Source organism: Berghia stephanieae, chromosome 2 (assembly GCF_034508935.2).
Source record: "Berghia stephanieae isolate SIO BIC M18660-M18661 chromosome 2, UCSD_Bste_1.3, whole genome shotgun sequence".
Lineage (NCBI taxonomy): Eukaryota > Metazoa > Mollusca > Gastropoda > Nudibranchia > Aeolidiidae > Berghia > Berghia stephanieae.
In genome coordinates, this window is record NC_088361.1 from 30,878,452 (window position 1) to 30,898,072 (window position 19,621).

Consider the following 19,621-nt stretch of genomic DNA (forward strand, 5'->3'; position numbering starts at 1 on the left):
TTTTTTTTTTTTTTTTTTTTGGTTTGTTTGTTTAAAAAAAAAATTTATATATGTATTTCATTACCCCTTCCAATTTATATGGATATATATATATATATATATATATATATATATAGAGAGAGAGAGAGAGAGAGAGAGAGAGAGAGAGAGAGAGAGAGAGAGAGAGAGAGAGAGAGAGATCTACAGCATAAAAATGGAACAGGTGACGCTTATCATGAATGCTGGGGAGCTTACATATTTTTGTCATATTTGCTGCTGTATTAACATATATCTCATTGATTGACTTTCCTCTTTGTCAATTTACCCTTCAATTCATGATTTTAATAAAAATTTATAGTTTTAAAAGACTTTTGCTTTATGCCAAAAATTGCAGCAACCCTTTTTTTTATTTTACCACTCTCCAGATACCAGCATAATAGAGATTTGGTCAGTTTTGTCAACATCTTTTCCGATCCTTCCAAAGAGTTGCCTCGTAGATGGGAAATGAAATACGACAAGTCTGGCAAAGTAATTGTTAATTACTTTTGTTTTCTTGTGTGTTTTTTAGGGGTTTTTTTTATTTTCTCAAGTTATAGAAATATAATTTTTTTCAAAACTTTTTGTTTTACCTGAGTTGAGGGTAGAAGACTTTTTTCTTCATAATCATTTCTCACCTTTTTTTTTTTTAGTATAAAAAACCACGCTATTCAAAGTACTTGAAATTGTTTACATATCAAGTCGCTACTATTGTTTAAAATTTTTGAGGAGGGGTTGCTCTTTTGTTTGGGGTTTATTTCGTTTTGTTGGTTTTAAGTTTTTGTTATTTTTTTATAATTTGTGGATTACTTCATTTAAATGAAAAAAAATATGTATTAATACACAAATATAAAAATTGTAATGTAGACAAGGATATCAAATGAGATGGTTCAATAAGAAAACAAATTATAATCATCCCCCATTTTCAAATTGCGTCGATGACATTTGCCATACCTTAATGACATGATATGATCCCCAACTCAGGATTTTTCTTTTCCCTTTTTGTGATTGATTTGTACAAAACAAAAGTATTTTTTAAAAATTATGTTTGACATTTGCTTTATTAATATATGTATAGTAACATTTGTTTTGTGTTAGTTACGGAGGGTTTTTTTTTGGGGGGGGGGGGGGTTTGGTTTGTCTTTTGGGGGGGGGGGGGGGGGGGGGCGGTTATTTCGTTGGGTTTTTCTGTTTAATGAGCGAATGGGTGGGGGTAGTGTGGGAAGTTGTATGTCTTTCCCCCCTCCCCATGCCTTTAAATTTAAATATGTTTGTATTATTTTCTCACTGGGTAATCCGATGACATATAACAGTATAACACTGACCTTTGGATTGGATGATCTGTTTACAAAATCTCATGAAGACACAGATTATTTTTTTCCTAATGGCTCTGTCCTATGTAGCCTTATTATTGCAGAAAAGCTTTAAAACTTAGGTGTTGTCTTTTGAATAAATGTGTGTTGAAAATAATGTTTGAGATACGTTGTCATTTTTTCAGGGTGATTTTCTCGAGAGCCTCCTTTGTACAGGAGGATATGTTGTGCATTGTAAATGTGCAATATTGAGCAAGAAAACTATTCCCTTTAGCTTACTTTTCAGAACTGTTTAGGCTGATGCATGAGCTATTTGGTTATTTTTTTTTCAAGATAGACTCAAGATAAAAATTGAGGATGAATAAAGACCACTTTTGACAAAAAGACTTTTTCCTCTCTTGCTCCTATGGAATGCACTCACTCCTCAGACAAAGTCCTGGACAATTTATCATCTTTCAGGAAATGTCTGGAGACTGAGTTGTTCTGTAAGGTTTATTTTTTATGGAGGACGTTAATCCTATAATTTGTTTCTATATGCATATTTATTATGTTTTGTAATTAATTTATTTGTTGTTTTGGTTAGTATCTATTTTGTAAAGCATCGCAGAGCACAATCATTGTGGATTTTAGGTGCTATATTGTTAACATTTATAATAAAGGGAATTTTATTGATTTCGTAAATGGCTAAAACTTTATTTTCTCTTTTCTCAGCCTTTTTTCATCGACCATGTGATGCGGAATACAACATTCATGGACCCTCGCATCCCGACAGATGTTCCTCTCATCAATCCAGACTTCCTGCCCACTCCAGCCCCAAGGCTGCGTCCCTCTGTCAGAAACCCGGAATCGTCTGGTCTGGATGTGGTAAGAGAAATATTTTAACGCCCAGAAGATCACTCTTGATCCTTTCATGACGTTGTTGGACATGAATGCCCATGTTTAGGCAATAATAGAATTACTATTTAAAACAAAATTTCTTTTAAACTCAGATTAAAATGAGTTATGCATAGTTATAGAATATATACTTTGAAGAGTGTTTTTTATTTTTGTTGGACCTTACCAACAGCCATATGTGATGTCGCGCGACGGTTCAGTCCGGAAGGTACATCTAGCTGAAGTGAGTAAACGGCCATTATATTTGAAAAGTGACTAAAATAGGCAAAATGCGTTATTTCAATTTTTGACTTTTTAAGGTATTTTTCTTTCATAAAATCGTACCTTTTTAATTAAAAACAGTCTTAAAGTATATAAATTTAATCTTTAAAGAGAGTATACCCTGTTTTCACCCATTGAAAGAGGGATCATTTTGACGACTCTTTAAGCTTAGCAAAAGGACGCCAATCTGGTAACCTATAACTTTTTCTCAAAGGGGAACTCCATTCCTGCCTCCGCAATGCTATTTTTAGCCCATTGACCCCATCTTGTGGTCAAATTATAACCCCGAAAGAGGGTAGTCAAATTCCAATTATGTAAACAGAAGTAGGCCATTGCAGTGATGCCAAAACTCCGGTTTCACCGGAAAAAACTCCGGTCTGGAGCCAAAATTCGTCGCAACTTCCTCAATTCCGTGAGGTCATTGTCCAGTAACCCCCCCCCCCCCCCCCCCCACAACTTCCCCCCCCCTACTGCATCAAACATCATCTCCGATAGCGCTATCAAATATTTAAACCATCATCACATCCCACTATGCATCACCACCACACCTCATCAACCTAAACCACCCCACCCAGCACCCCTACTCACCACATCACGACACCACTCTCTCACCACCCACCACCACATCATCATCACTGCACCAACCACCACTCCACTCTCATCCACTACCCAACACACCCATCACATACACCACTACTACACCCACACCTCATCCACCTACTATCAACCACACCATCCATCACTACTACAACACACTACTACTACAACCACACACCACACATCATCACTCACTACTACTACAACCACCACTCACATACAACTATCACTACTTCTACCACCACCACCACATATCATACCACTACTACTACTACCACCACACATATCATCACTCAACACCTATACTACAACACCACCACCACATCATCATCACTACACTACTACTGCAATCACCACCACCACATCATCATCACTACCACTATCTACTGAAACCACCACCACCACATCATCATCACTGCAACTACCACAACTACTACAGCCACCACAATCACATCGTCATCACTACCACTACTACTAACACCACCACCACCACCACATCATCATCACTGCAACTACTACAACCACCACTACCACATCATCATCAATACCACTACTACTACAACAACTACCAGCATCACATTATCTTTACAGCTACTACTACAACACCACAACACATCATCACGACCTCTACTACTACAACCACACATATCATCACAACCACTACTACTATAACCACCATTACATCGTCATTACCACTACTACTACAACCACCACCACCACCACATCATCACTACCACTACTACTACAACCACCACCACCACATCATCACTACAACATCACTACTTCTACAACCACCACCACATCATCATCACTACCACTACTACTACAACCACCACCACCACCACATCATCATCACTATCACTACTACTATAACCGCCACCATCATCACTACCACTACTACTACTATAACCACCACCACCACATCATCACTACCACTACTACAACCACCACTGCATCATCATTACCACTGCTACTACAACCACACACCAACATCATCACCACCACTACTACTACAACAACCACCACCAAATCATCACCACTACTACTACAACCACCACCACATCATCATCATTACCACTACTACTACTACAACCACCACTACCCGTTCATCATCACTACCATTTTACTACAACCATCTACACCACATCATCATCACTACACCTACTACAACCACCACCACATCATTATCACTACCACTACTATTGCAACACCACCACCACTCATCTCATCACTACACCATGCTACTACTACAACTACCACCACCACCGCGACATCGTCGTCATACACTACTACTACTAACCACACACCACCACATCATCACTACACTACTACTACTACAACCACCACCACCACATCATCATCACTACCACTATACTACAACCACCACTACCACATTATCATCACTACCACTACTACTACAACCACCACCACATCATCATCAATACCACTACTACTGCAACAACTACCAGCATCACATCATCTTTACAGCTATACTACAACACCACTACCACATCATCACGACCTTACTACTACACACCACCACCACATCATCACTACATACTACTACTACAACCACCACACCACATCATCACTACAACTATCACTATACTACAACCACCACCACCACATCATCACTACCACTACTACTACAACCACCACCACCACATCATCACTACAACTAAACTACTACTACAACACCACCACCACATCATCACTACCACTACTACTACAACCACCACCACCACATCATCACTACCACTACTACTACTACACCACCACCACCACATCATCATCACTGCAACTACCACTACTACTACAACCACCACTATCACATCATCATCACTACCACTACTACTACAACCACCACCACCACCACATCATCACTACCACTACAACCACCACCATCATCACTACCACTACTACTACTATAACCACCACCACCACATCATCACTACCACTACTACATCCACCACAACCACCACTGCATCATCATTACCACTGCTACTACAACCACCACCACCACATCATCATCATCACCACTACTACTACAACAACCACCACCACATCATCATCATCACCACCACTACTACTACAACAACCACCACCACATCATCAACCACTACTACTACAACCACCACCACCACATCATCATTACCACTACTACTACAACCACCACCACATCATCATTACCACTACTACTACAACCACCACCACATCATGATTACCACTACTACTACTACTACAACCACCACTACCAGTTCATCATCACTACCATTTGTACTACAACCATCATCACCACCACATCATCATCACTACCACCACATCATTATCACTACCACTACTACTGCAAGCACCACCACCACCTCATCTTCATCACTACCACCACTGCTACTACTACAACTACACCACCACGGCCACATCGTCATCAGTACCACTGCTACTACAACCACCACCACCACATCATCACAACTACTACTACTACTACTACAACCACCACCACCACATCATCATCACTACCACTACTACTACAACCACCACTACCACATTATCATCACTACCACTACTACTACAACCACCACTACCACATTATCATCACTACCATTTGTACTACAACCACCACCACTACCACATTATCATCACTACCATTTGTACTACAACCACCATCACCACCACATCAACATCACTACAACCACCACCACATTATTATCATCACGACCACAACTACTACAACCACTATACCACCACCACATCATCAGCACTACAACTACCACAACAACAACCACTATCACATCTTCATCATTACTACCACTACTACAATAACCACCAACACCACATCATCCTCACTACCACCAGTACTACAATCTCTACCATTAGGTTTTGGCGCTTTACTTCATTTGAAATAAGGAAACTTTGGGATTGTATTTGGCAATGTGTTTATGTATCATAATATAATTCTAATCTGTTATCTATTTAGAACTATACAATATGTAAACACAATGCCAAATACCATTCCAATTCCTTTTTCTTGTGTGCGGAAATTCCTCTTTCGGCATTGAAATTCCTACGAGTGGTGTCTGAAACTCCTGTGAGCCAAATTTAAAGTTGGCGTCTCTGCCATTGCATAGTTACCAAAGGAAAACCCTTTGAATCCTTCTCTCTCATTGGTCCTCGGGATCACATGGTCATAAGTTATGCAAAATGGCCACTTACGCTGCACTATTGTTGTTAGAGTTGATGTTGCAAGAAATTCAAAATCTTGCTTCATTATAAACTGATTTTTATGAGATATTTTGTCAAATGAATAATTTAACTTGTTAGATTCGGCCGATAATTGTATTGAGGTCGTCAGAGGCGAAGAGATTGTGGTGTTGTGGGCGTGAGCGTGAGCGTGCGCTTGCCTCGAATGATTCGCTGAACGAGTGTTGACTGGAGATGGGAGGATGGAATGTGGGGATGAATAAAATAAAGAGCTAGTCGATAGACAGATAGATATAGATGGTTACCAGGACGGGAGGACGAGATATAATGAAAAGATTGACTATGGAATTAAAGGGATTGTTGGAACAGGGAGGAGGCAGATAGAGAGAGGACGAGCGGTAAAGGAGAAGGAGTGAGAGACGGGGGGGGGGGGAGGAGGAAGACTAACAGAAAAGAGTTAATGGACAGACCGATAGAAAGAGATAGCTATAGTGAATAGGACGAGACAAAATGAAGAGATTGATTATGAAATGAAAAAGAGAATGATGGAACAGGAAGTAGAGAGAGAGAGAGAGAGAGAGTTATGGGAAAGAAGGGAGGAAGGGGAGAGAGAGGGCGGGGGGGCATGCAGGAGGATGTTGAAAATGAAAGAGAAAAAAATCCGAGTGGGTGAGGACTCTTTCCTTTCTGAGTGCAAAGAGCTGTTACCACCACCTCCACGATATCGTCATTACAAAAACGAGTGTTGTGTAAAAGCTGATGGACCAAATTAGAAATAATTTTACACACATGTAAGTCACATGCTATATAAAACGCATGCCAAATTTCATTACGATAGCTGAAATATAACATGCCGTTGCTATGGTGATGTGTGTAAAATCTCTCTGCAAATTTCTCTGAATTTTGGATCTGAGATTAGCAGGAACCTCCCAATTTCAATCTTGTATAACTCAGCCAAAAAATTTGATACATTAATGAAACATGTATCAAATTACAGAGAAAAGAATGATCTATTCAGAAATAGCAAAAGGTCCAAATGTCCAAAATGTACCTTCCGGACCAAACCGTCACGCGACGTCACATATGATTCTTGTTTAAATGAAGCCCCAGTTGCATCACTGCCACTGGTCTATCAGTGAAAATGGTCAGATATGTCAGCTTAGAGAATAAATTGAATCCCATCTTTAGAAGATTAACACATCATTTCACCTATATTTGTAGTGGTGGTGGTGTAGCGGTAATCTTGGATTCACAAAACAAGAACTAAGTTAGGTATGAAGTTTATGACAGTTTGGTCTCTTAACCCTGCAGTGATGTAGCTAAGTCTGTTACATCTGACATAGAGAACTTCGCAATATATTAACATCCTATCAAAAGGGAAAAAAAAAAACAGGATAAACTCTGGCTCTAACAGTCTAATGGCTCCTAAGGATTTTTATACCTTGTAGCATATTAATGGTTAATCCCTATTTCTTTCAGCCTGTCCCACCACCTCGTCAACCCATTTCATCCGAGGGCAGCACTGTGATTCCTACAGGTAAATGCAGTCTTGATATTTTGTTCTGAAACCAGTCCTATTCTTGACCATGGTACTATTGACATTACTAAACTATTCCATTGGTCTTCTTAGAAGATCTAAACTTAACTAGACTTTTGTTAAAGTTATGAATGTTGTCATATTTTTGCAGTTATATTATCAGACACATGGTGAATTTTAAATGTAAGAATTCCCATTGATATTTATATACTATTATGGTACAAACATTATCCAACAATAGACATTTCTCTTTGTTATATTATTTATAAACACTAAAAGATGAGTTATTGTGGTAAAGAGAATATTTTATTGTAGACTTTCTATAATCTATTTACCTCATTTTGATTAATTGAGTGGATCCGATAGCCCAGAGGTAAACGCACTCACCTCAAAATCAGACTGGGATATGGGTGAGATTTTTTTCTGACCCCTGTTTATGCATCAGTGATTAAATAGTCATAATTGTTTCTCTTCCCTTTCATTGTATTAGTCACCTGTAACCCAAGATTGTTGCAGGCACCGTAATCTCAATCTACCTAATAACCAACTTTCTGTTCTTTTTGTCATCTTCCTGATGAAATTAACATAAATTGCTGTAACTAAAACTAAACATACCAGGGAATATACAAATGTGCCTATTTATTTTCCCACCTAGCCTACAATGAGAAGGTAGTTCTGTTCCTTCGTCAACCCAATGTTGAAGATATTCTGAAAGAGAAAAGTCCACAGTTAGTAACCAACTCCACCCTTAAAGAGAGAATCACCAAGATTGCATCAAGGGGTGTGGACATGCTGGAGCAGTATTCAAATGATGTAGATCTCACCATCCTTCTCAGGTATTGCACACTGTACTTTCTTGAATGTCCCTTGACTTACTTGACTTGACTCAATCTTCTTCACTCCTTGCAGAACATAGGGCCTCTATGAGCCTCCCCCATCTATTTCTGTTCTTGGCTTTCTTCTTGGTAACCTCCCAGGTGAGATTTGCCACTTTTAATTCCTCAGTTAGTGAGCACTGCCGTGTCTGCTTCAGGTGCCCAAAATTGCATGTCCCTTAGCAGTTCCATTAAAGGACTTGCTGGATCCCCCAAGGAATGTAAAGCACAAAAACAGACTTTCTGAAGCTTTGAGTAATGATAATAGTAGCATAAGAGGAAATAAATCTTCAAAATGAAATGATTTTAACAAACGTCGTTTTACCAACAACAAAAAAACACTTCACCAGAAATGTAAAGAGTAAATAAGGAAAAGATTTTTTTTTTTAATCACACAAGAAGAAAATTATTTCTCTTTAAATTTGTTGTCTGATCAGTCTCTCAGAATACAAAGTACAGATATGATGGAGTTTCTCAGTTACTTCTTACCTCAGTTAATGTTAACAAAGGCATGGAATTTTCCTTTTCATCTTTTTTTTTTTTAATTTGGGTATAATTTTATCTACTCGTCCTTGTGTACTCATTTACAAGTCTCACAACCCAAATTGGCATGTAAAAACAAACAAAACTATTGTTCCAAAACAGTGATTCCAAGTTTTAGGCCTGTCATGTGTACTTATAACATGCGTATTAACATTTTTAAAACCTAGTTTGACCAAAGTTTGGTATTAAATCATCATGATGGTTGAGAATACAATTGCCTTACTAATCAGTAAACCTGTTTTCCAAGATGAAACCACACCCTTTATGTGTCCAAGAATTTTAAAGAAATGCTTACTTGTTATAGAAAAACTCACAAACCAACAAAAATATTGTTCCAAAACAATAATAAATATCAGGCCTGTCATGAGTAATTATGCTCATAATAATAATATGCATTTGGTTTACAGTTTACAGCCATCGCATGTAGACCCACTGAAGAGTGCATAATTTGTTTCTTAACCATTCTTATTTGTATTTTCTATTTTCTTTAATTTCCTACAGTATGTTTGAGAATGAGATAATGTCTTATGTGCCGAGTTCTGTCACTCATCGCAACAACCAAGTGTTGGAAACAGCAAATCAGTCTACACCTCAGGGCTCACCAGGTAATAATTTAACATGTTACAATTGGATAATATTTTGAAGTATGACAGTGTATGCTTATTGCTATTTGGGATAAGATATTGTTTAGGCATTGCTGCCAACCATTCCGTGAAAAAATGGATTTGTTATGTATTTGGCATCCTGAGTCATAAGTCCATATTTTTTGTTCAAAATCCGTATTTTGTAATTATTGGCTGATTTGCTGTAATCATGGCATGTTTTGTTTTGTTTTGGCTTTTAGGGTTTTTTTTTTTTTTTTTTTTTTTTGGGGGGGGGGGGGGGGGTTAAAGTTTACTTTTTATTATTTTGGTGAAACTTAATTGGGAGGAGAGATGATGAGCAGAGGGCAATGTGAACTAACAGGACGTCACATAACACAGAAGAGATTCGATTCTATTGAGGGCTCAAAAAGTGGGCCCTCAATTAATCTGCACTAATGATGAAATGTTTAAAACGCTCTTTAAAATATACCTTTACCCCAATTTTAATTTGAACCAAATATTCTAAAATTAGTTGCATTAGAGATATCCGTTGCTTTTTATATGGGCGACAAGGAGACAAAAGACAGATGGATATCTTCTTCATACCCTGTGTTTCACTTTACTGCTTAATTATGTGAAGTCATTTACATCTTGAACTGGAGATCATGTGTTGGTTGTTAATTTGCATTACTTTTGTTTTTTCAACATTTATTTTTAGACCAATGTTTTTGGCTGTTTCTGTCAAGCAGTCCACTTAAGTTGCTTGTCTTGACTGTGATGGCTGAGTAAGGCGATATCATCAGCAAACTCTAAATCTTTCAGCTTTTTGGAGAAGGTCCATTGTATTCCTCACCTTGAGTTTGCAAATGTTTCATGTTGTCCAGTCAAGCACAAGCAAGAATAGAAGAGGGGACAGGAGGTACCCTTGCCTCACACAGGTGGAAACCAAGAATGGAGTTGAAAGTTTTTCTTGGAGGATGTCTCGGCAGGAAAAGTCTTCTTGCAGTAATATTATAAATTCCACTAGTTTCTATTTGTCTCAAAACAAACCCTAATGGGGAAAAAATGTCCTTGTAATTATTGATTATTTAGGCCTACTTTTTGATTGATTGATTGTGTATTTATTACTTGTAGCTCATCACCATGATCTGGTATAAATACTACCAGATACGCCACAAACAATTCGCTGCTTCAAAATCCCACAGACAAGAACACAAAACTACAGAAATTCTTTCTTCATTAGAACTATCTCGGAGTGGAATGGGCTGGATGAACTGGTCATCATGGCACCACACCTAAACGATTTCAAGGCCCGACTGACATGGGCCCGCTCCCAATGAGGACGCCGCTGAAATACAACCAGACCATTGGTTTCTTCAGCGCCAACCATACAGATACTACTACTATTACTAATTATTGCTGCTTTCTTTACTAATAGACTTTCTCTAATTTCTCTACCCAGTTCAAAGACTACCTGGAAGAGTTCCTGCCCCTTATAAGAGAGATTTCCAAGCCAAACTTAGAAACTTTTATCGTAAACTCGAGTCCAAGGGTTATGGTCAGGGGCCTGGAAAGTTAAAGTAAGTTTTCATTTTGGTATAAATAAAATGGGGAAAACAATGATGATTTAACATAAAACTATGAAGTATTCTTTAAGATGCGTTACGAAACAAATCATAATAATCATCCAATGGGAGATGATAATTTGTTGTACAGACACATTCATTCTGATGAAGATTGCAAAGTGTCTAGACTAAGATTTGAAGAAAAATGGTCAATGGATATAATATCATCCATAAAATAATGCACAAACAAATTGCAAGCACTTTCCCAAATTCAATCAAATCAACACCGGGACATAATCATATATTTTCCGTCCTGCATCAAGCAATTACAGAGACACATTCATTTTTCCCCTCTGCAATTAGAGTGGAACAACCTGCCACCCAATGCTGCAGAACCAGGATGCCTCCAAATGTTAAAGACAATCGTTTCCTTCTGTCTGATAGATTAGTAAACTCAATGAAAATGAAAGTGTTATCAACTTTTTTTTTTTGTATTCACATGGATGTCAAATTGATCCACCATAAAAGGGAGCTACTGCATAATGAAGGAGTAAAAGAAAATAAACTTAAGACACTATCATCCCGAAAATAATGTTTTAAAAAGTTTTGTGACATTCCCCCCCCCCCCCCCCCCCCCCCCCCCCCCCCCGCTCAAGGTAGTAAGATATGGGGTTATTCTTTTAAGATATGAAACCTGTTATAAGTTGCATTAAAGATATTTCATGTGGTTTTTAAAATATTGAAATGTAGATTTAAAAAAAAAAAAATTTGCATAACAAATATGTTTATGGCTGGTTTTTAAACTTGTTCCCAAAACTCCCAAGCTGTTGTCTCATTCTATATTCTTTTTTGTTTTTTTGCAGGTTGACTGTTCGAAGGGACCATGTACTGGAAGATGCTTTTAACAAAGTTATGGCCACACCAAAGAAAGAACTACAAAGAAATAAGCTTTACATTACATTTGCAGGAGAGGAAGGGTAAGGATTATACACTATACAAGATTGAAATCACACTACGGCTTTCAGTTCACTTTATGAATAGATGTCAATATTATTGATAAAAAGCATTGTGGTATTATGAATGAACACTTTTATGATTTAGTCTTTGCAAATTAGGTCTACAGCAAAAAAGAAAGGAGATGACTCAAAAAATAGAGTTCCAATTTGTGAAAATTTTGTGTGATACAAATTAGAATCATTTGAAGAATTGTTTAGATGGTTGGATTTTTCCAAAAAGCACCAAGTTTTTACATCGCTTTTTGTATCCATAAAAACATGACGATGAAAAATCGTCATTCTCAGTATAAATATTCAAGTTGGAGCTAGAAGAAAAACTGACGAAAGACAAGATGTTGAGATCTGCCAGCCTTTTCGAGACGACCCTTTGACGTCAACAACTGTTTCAGGGCATTCTAATTTACAATTAAAGTTGTAAATTGAAAATATTGTGTTAGAAAGGAAAATTAGACCTGTAAATTCTCAGTCAATTAACTGAAATCAGTCAATTTGTCAAATTCAAATATTTAAAAAAGGAAAGAAAGAAAGAAATAAAAAAAAGAAAGAATTCACAAATCGTAGTCGAATGACCGTAAAATAATTAGGAGTGTTCCACAGCGCTATGCATAGCTCATGGGGACCGTTTATATTAACAATGTATATATTGCCAAGACAAAGCGACGCTTTTTATAAAAGGCATGTCTGAACACTTCCCTGGGTATTTTCACACATCCTTCGTTAAATTATTTTTTCACTTTCCAATCCGTCGTGATCCCAACTGTAGCCAATTTTAACTGAGCCACCGAGCGATAAATTTCACTGTTTCATCTAAGCCAAAATTGACCACATTTACCCTTCGAGTCTCAAAACTATGATAAAGTAAATTGCGAATGCCACAAGTCCGTTATGTAGACATCTTCAAATCGAAAGGTAGGATAGATGGCTACAAGCACATTTCGATTGCCTCACGTTGTAAACAAACTGGTTGACCGTTTCTTCACTGATTGAGTACCTGATCATAAGGAACAATGGTAAGTAGCCTAATTAATTCCCGTGCAAATCAGGACGTTTACTGGCATTGTTTTGCTCAAGCCCAAGCGAGCTTGCTGTTTTGTGGCGATTTACCTTCATTTCGATTCTTTGAATTTTTCCGCTACGCCTGCCGAAGTTTCTTCTTGATAATTCACGTCTACTTAATAATTCAGTGTATTGGCCTGAAGTCATATTTATTTAAGTTTTTTTTTTCTCTGTCATTTACTGATTGAAAATCAAGTTTGCTCATTGCTACATTATTCTAATGTTCTCACAATGGCTGAGCTGTTCGTGGATCGCAATTCAGACTTGTCGAGCATCAATAAAGATGTGAGTCCCGTGAGGAATAAATTCAATTGGTCATGGCTAGAAGTTAAAGATGATAATGGTGATTATTTTTCTATGTCAAAAAAATTCCAGAGGCAGGAATATGACTTTGATGAAGTCATCTTTACCTATATGAATGACATGCTTATTTAGCATTCCTTCTACGTCAAATTATGTCAGTCATACTTCCAGTAAGAAATAACACCCACTATTTTGATATATTGTATTTATCACTCTCCTCTCCAATGATGCCCTTATTTTTTTAAAAAATTATTGAATCTTCAGTTTGTCGAAGAGTTTCAGTCAATTTTTATAGAGCTCATTTACAGGTCTAGAAAATGTGTTAAATGTTTTGTCTTGTTTATCTATTTTGCTTTGTTTTGTTTTTTCTTTCTTTCTTTTTTTCTTTTTTTAATATGTTCATTATTATTAAAGTGATATCTGTTATTTATGTATTTGACTTTTTTATTTTATAATATCATCCAGATTGGACTATGGCGGACCCTCTAGAGAGTTTTTCTTCCTCCTGTCAAGGGAACTGTTTAACCCCTACTATGGTCTGTTTGAATATTCAGCAAACGACACATACACTGTACAGATCAGCCCATTGTCTACCTTTATAGAAAATGCACATGATTGGTAATGCGCCAATAAAAATTTGTGTCATTTTGATATGGAGTTCTAAAAATATTAAGAAAAAGATGAGATGAAAAGACTTAAATGAAAAAACCTTACTTCAAAAAAAAAGATTTAACAAGCAGGGCAACTTTTTATATTTGATTGAATGGGTTAAGGAGCAAAGTATCGGTGTTATTAAAAATAAGAAAATTATCAGCTCTTGTTGTTTGTTTTTGTTTTTGTTTTTGCTTTTGCTTTTTGTTTTTTTTTGGTTAGTTTTGTTTTTGGTTTTTGTTTTTTTTGTTTTTTGATTTTAGTTTTTTTTTTTTTTTTTTGGGGGGGGGGGGGGGGGGGGGGGGGTTGTTGTATTTATAAAATGTATCTCTGTGGTTTTGATTTTTTTTTTTTGGGGGGAGCAGTTTTCTTGAATATCATATTGAGAACATTTTTGGTATTTAAAAAAAATTAATATTTTACTTTATTTTGTGGGTGGAGTGGTAGGGTTGTTCTTCTTTTCTTATTTTTTCCCCCTCAGTTTGAACTCAACTCGGAAAGAAAAAAAAATTAAATATATATATATGTAATTAAATCAAATATACTTTCAGGTTCCGTTTCTCTGGTCGAGTTTTGGGTCTCGCCCTTGTCCACCAGTATCTCCTGGATGCCTTTTTCACCAGAGCCTTCTACAAGGCTGTGCTCAGAGTGTAAGTACAGTCAAGGATATCTTATTGATCATAGTTTTTTATTCAGAAAAATTTCTATTGTGACAATGATGATGATGACTGCCTTTGGCCTTTTTATAATTACTTCTTTTGTGAAGGTATAAAATATAGGCATTCAAATATCTTATTTAAGCCTACCTATTGCTACAAAAAGTCCATAACTTTATGAAAAATGTTAACAATTTTTTAAGATTTAAAAAAAAAAGAGAGAAAAGTATTGAGATGGGCAATATTTGTCCTATTCCTGTTTTCAATTTATAGCTCAGATCTTCAAATCTGATTTATTTCCAGTCCGCTGTCTCTAGAAGACTTGGAGTCCCTGGACATGGAGTATCATCAGAGTTTGCTGTGGATCAAAGACCATGACATCACAGAGGTTGACCTTGACCTCACATTCTCTGTCAGTGAAGAAGTCTTTGGCCAGGTCTGTATTATGGGATTTTATTGTTTTTCATATTTTAGATCAGACCATAACATTATGCTAATTATCAGGTTAAAATTGATTTACATGGCAGCACGAAAAGACATCAGTACTGAGATATTGGAATGAATATATGAAAGGATTTGTTTTCATCTGTTTCTCTGTGTTGAGTAATGAAAAATAATTGGAAAACTGGCATGAAGAGAATAGCAGGTGTAGCCTCTCGAAGAGTCGAAAAAATGTGGACAAAGAAAGTACTCACATTGACCACATTTTTTCCCAGTCTCACAATTTGGATCTTTTTATCATCATTTAATCCAGGGAATCCGATAAAAGCAAGAATCTTTCCTCTGTTTCTTCGGGATATTTTAATATTGATATCTTTTTTTGTGTTATAAAATGGACCTTTAGTTTCAGTATAGTTCACCCCAAAATTGTATGGGCCAACTTTGGCTGAATTGGGATTGTTTCATATAGCATGGAATTTTTAACTTAAACTTGAAATTAGTAAATATTGTTTTCGTTTGTTTTGTTTTTCACTAACCAATAGTTTCTGCACTAACATTTCATCTATTCTGTTTACTTTGACAATACTATTTTCCATTCACGCCTGAAAACTCAATGTATTGATTGTTTAAGATGGCTCCATTTTGTAATATCTACTCTAATCCAAGTCTTACATCTAATATGGTAACAGTTTAGATTAAAACCAAACCCACTGGAGTAGAGTTTTTTTTAAATATTGATTGATATTCATTTATGAATCTGTTTCTCCCGCTAGGTCACGGAAAGAGAACTCAAACCAAATGGAAAGAATATATGTGTGACAGAGAAGAACAAGAAAGAATACATTGAAAAAATGGTAAAGTGGAGGTTAGAGAGAGGTGTGACAGAACAGACAGAAAGTTTATTAAGAGGCTTCCATGAGGTTCGTTCAAGATTGCTACTACTATTATTATTATTATTATTATTATTATTATTATTATTATTATTATTATTATTATTATTATTATTATTATTATTATTATTATTATTATTATTATTATTATTATTATTATTATTATATTTGTAATTGTTAATATCTTTAATAATTTTTTTAAATTATTATATATACTTTTATTGTCAATATTTTATTTAAATTTCTTCATGTATATAATGTACAGAACAATCTCCTTTACTCATATAATGCTTCATTTTCTAATCCTACATCAGCTGAGAGAAAAAGTTTGTAAAAACGAATGGGGATAGGCTTGGGCCTAATCATTTGGTGCTCTAGTGTTTATAAAATAGAATGTTTAATGCTATATAAACAATGATCCGTAAGACTTAATGCTCTCAATGCCATCTTTATCTTTTTTAAATAGTCAATTAGACCTGTTGAAATTGGAGTTAATCCCATTAGCAATTGCTTGTTACCATTTTGATTGGATGCCAGTCTATCACAAAGTATTTTCCACCACATCTAAGTGACCCTCTTTCTCTGTCAATGCTAGATGGACAGACAGGTTAGAAATAACTTGACTTCACCAAAAGACCATCCCTATTCCTTTGGTTGTCAGGTTAGTGCTCTACCACTAGAATAGTGAGACTCTCCTTTTTACGCCTGTGTCTAATTTTTCCTCGCACAGTCAGATCTTTCTCCTTTGTTGATGAATTAACTTCCAATCCCACCAACATTTTTCAGGTGTTAGAGGCCCGCTGGGTTTCCATCTTTGATGCAAGGGAGCTGGAACTTGTGATAGCTGGCACTGTTGAAATTGAGATTGCCGACTGGCGTCGTAACACTGACTATCGATCAGGTTAGTGAAGATGGACAGCAAACATTTTATCAATAGTCACCATATTAAGGGATCAGTTAGCGTGGTTATCATGATTTATTCGATATCCACATATTTTTGTGGGCCAGATTTTACTGAATTCAAAGGGTACTTCCTGAAGAAGGCCATGGGACGAAATGCAGATTTTTTTTTTTAATTTAATGTTTTGGGGGGGTATTTTTATATATGAGAGTCACATTTACCCTCAATGTTCTCTTGCATATTTTGTCCCCAGGTTATCATGATCAACACATCGTTATCCAATGGTTCTGGCAGGCCATAGAGAAATTTGATAATGAAAGGAGACTCAGACTATTACAGGTATGGTTGATAATGTTGATGAATGTGTCAGACCAACACAAAGTTTGAGAGAAATCAGAAAAAAAAATAAATAAATAAACTCCTGAGACGTACGCTCACCCACAACCTTCCAGCTCAACATTTCTTATCCTATGAATTTCTGAATCTATGATCCAGGTATAGTTTGCTTTTCTGACCCCTCTGTCTATCGTGGAGATTGCATAGCCGGGTCGCTTAGATCTGGTTAAAAGTATTTGGTGATAAACAAACATTTTATCCAAAGGATAGCAAACAATTTTACCAGTTGGTGTAAAGCTACAGAAACTGGGATAAACTCTGGGTTTTATGACTCTGAATTTATGAAAAAAGTACTTTTTATAATTCGTGGGTTTGAATCACCAGTCGTTTGAGACTGGCTGTGCATACTATGAATTATTTTTTGTGAGTTAATTTCACCTGTCTGAAAAGTTGATTTTATTGAAACAAGCATAAGTCATAATAAGGTTTTTGAATTTGTTTTCATTTCAAAAACTTTTAAAAGTATTTCACGTGTATCACATAGATAGCAGAGGGTATGTTGTCATTGTCATTTTCAGTTTCTCATTTACAAATTGATACCTCTATTTAATATGCATCATCTTTATACTTTATATGAATTGCAAATTTATTTATTTTATTTTTTTCTAAAAAAAAAACCCAAAAAACTCGAGCTTTTATATAGCGCAATATCCACTAAACGTACTCAAAGCGCTTTACAAAGGGTCCCTGGCCAACAGCAACACGTATTATGTAGAACGAAAAATTGTGTCGATTTTTTGACAGAGACAACACTGTTGATGGTCAGGTACTCATTTTACACCTGAGCATGGTGAGAGAATGTGAGTAAAGAGCCTTTTCCAAGGACTCAACTATGCAACATGCGAGGCTCGAACCCAGGACCTTCCAATCCGAAAGGGGTGTCATACCACAAGACCACATAGCAGCACAAGTATCAAGTATTTTCTCCAAAGGATAGCAGACAACTTTTACAGTTGGTGGAAAAGTACAGAAACTGGGATAAACTCTGGGCTTTTATTAAGCTCTACCAATGTCTTCTTTCTCAACTCAGGTAGACTTTGTCAATGATGAAGCTTTACAGTACAGTGAAATAGTAAAATTTGAGAGATGTTTGAGTTTGTGAGTATAGTTTTAGTTTTGTATCTTAAATCTTTTCAGTTTGTCACGGGTTCGTCCAGTATTCCCTATGAAGGTTTTTCAGCTTTGAGAGGAAGCAATGGACCACGCAAGTTTTGTATAGAGAAATGGGGAAAAGTCACCAGTTTGCCAAGGTAAGGAGTATAAAAGTCCTACCTTAGAAAAACAAACTTGAGCTTTATATAGCGCAATATCCACTAAACATGCTCAAAGCGCTTTACAAAGGGTTCTTGACCAACAGCAACACGTAACATGTAGAATGAGACATAACGCCTTTTAGGCGATATTGCAATTTTTTTCCGACAGATACAATGCTGTTAATGGCCAGGTATTCATTTACACCTGAGTATGGTGAGAGAATGTGAGTAAAGAGCTTTGAGGCTCAAACTCAGGACCTTCGAACTGAAAATGAATGTCATACCACAAGACCACAAAGCCACACTCATTTTAAAAAATGTTTATTTGATATCAGAGTTAACGATTAAATATCGAAAGGAGAATATAAAAGGCTTTAGTTGAGAGACTGAATGAAATTTCTATAACTGCAAAAATTAATCATATTGATCAATTTTACATTTGGCCTCTTTATTATTAATTTGATTAGAAAGGGGTTAGGATTACGAGTATTAGATTTGTCTTTTGGCATTCCTGTCAGTCATGCTTACTGAATCTATTTATATTTATTTATAACATGTTGATAAGCTTATTTTTAAGAGGCAACATCCTATCATTGGATCAACAATCAAAGAGAGAGAGAGATGGAGTGTTCATGCAGCACAGTACATGCGCCTAGAGCAGAATTTTGCATCAAGA

The 19,621-nt window shown here is 36.3% G+C and overlaps 1 protein-coding gene across 6 annotated transcripts in view; it reads left to right on the forward strand.

The window, feature by feature from the left end:
• LOC144964698 (E3 ubiquitin-protein ligase HECW2-like) overlaps positions 1-19,621 on the forward strand; it is a 36,365-nt gene that overhangs the window by 13,053 nt on the left and 3,691 nt on the right. For 3 of the 6 annotated variants that reach the window (XR_013643914.1, XM_078899227.1, XM_078899226.1), the window contains exons 15-28: positions 405-507; positions 2,040-2,192; positions 7,758-7,815; positions 8,471-8,651; positions 9,735-9,838; positions 11,280-11,397; positions 12,246-12,359; positions 14,223-14,375; positions 14,960-15,058; positions 15,368-15,500; positions 16,279-16,425; positions 17,182-17,296; positions 17,550-17,635; positions 18,830-18,942. Coding sequence is in view for 5 of the 6 variants with exons in the window: in XM_078899227.1 (XP_078755353.1) it covers positions 405-507; positions 2,040-2,192; positions 7,758-7,815; positions 8,471-8,651; positions 9,735-9,838; positions 11,280-11,397; positions 12,246-12,359; positions 14,223-14,375; positions 14,960-15,058; positions 15,368-15,500; positions 16,279-16,425; positions 17,182-17,296; positions 17,550-17,635; positions 18,830-18,942 (1,677 nt within the window). In the remaining variant the exon portion in view is untranslated. Of the gene's footprint in view, positions 1-404; positions 508-2,039; positions 2,193-7,757; positions 7,816-8,470; positions 8,652-9,734; positions 9,839-11,279; positions 11,398-12,245; positions 12,943-14,222; positions 14,565-14,959; positions 15,059-15,367; positions 15,501-16,278; positions 16,426-17,181; positions 17,297-17,549; positions 17,636-18,829; positions 18,943-19,621 lie in introns of those variants that run through there. The other 3 variants (XM_078899228.1, XM_078899229.1, XM_078899230.1) reach the window with 3 other exon arrangements.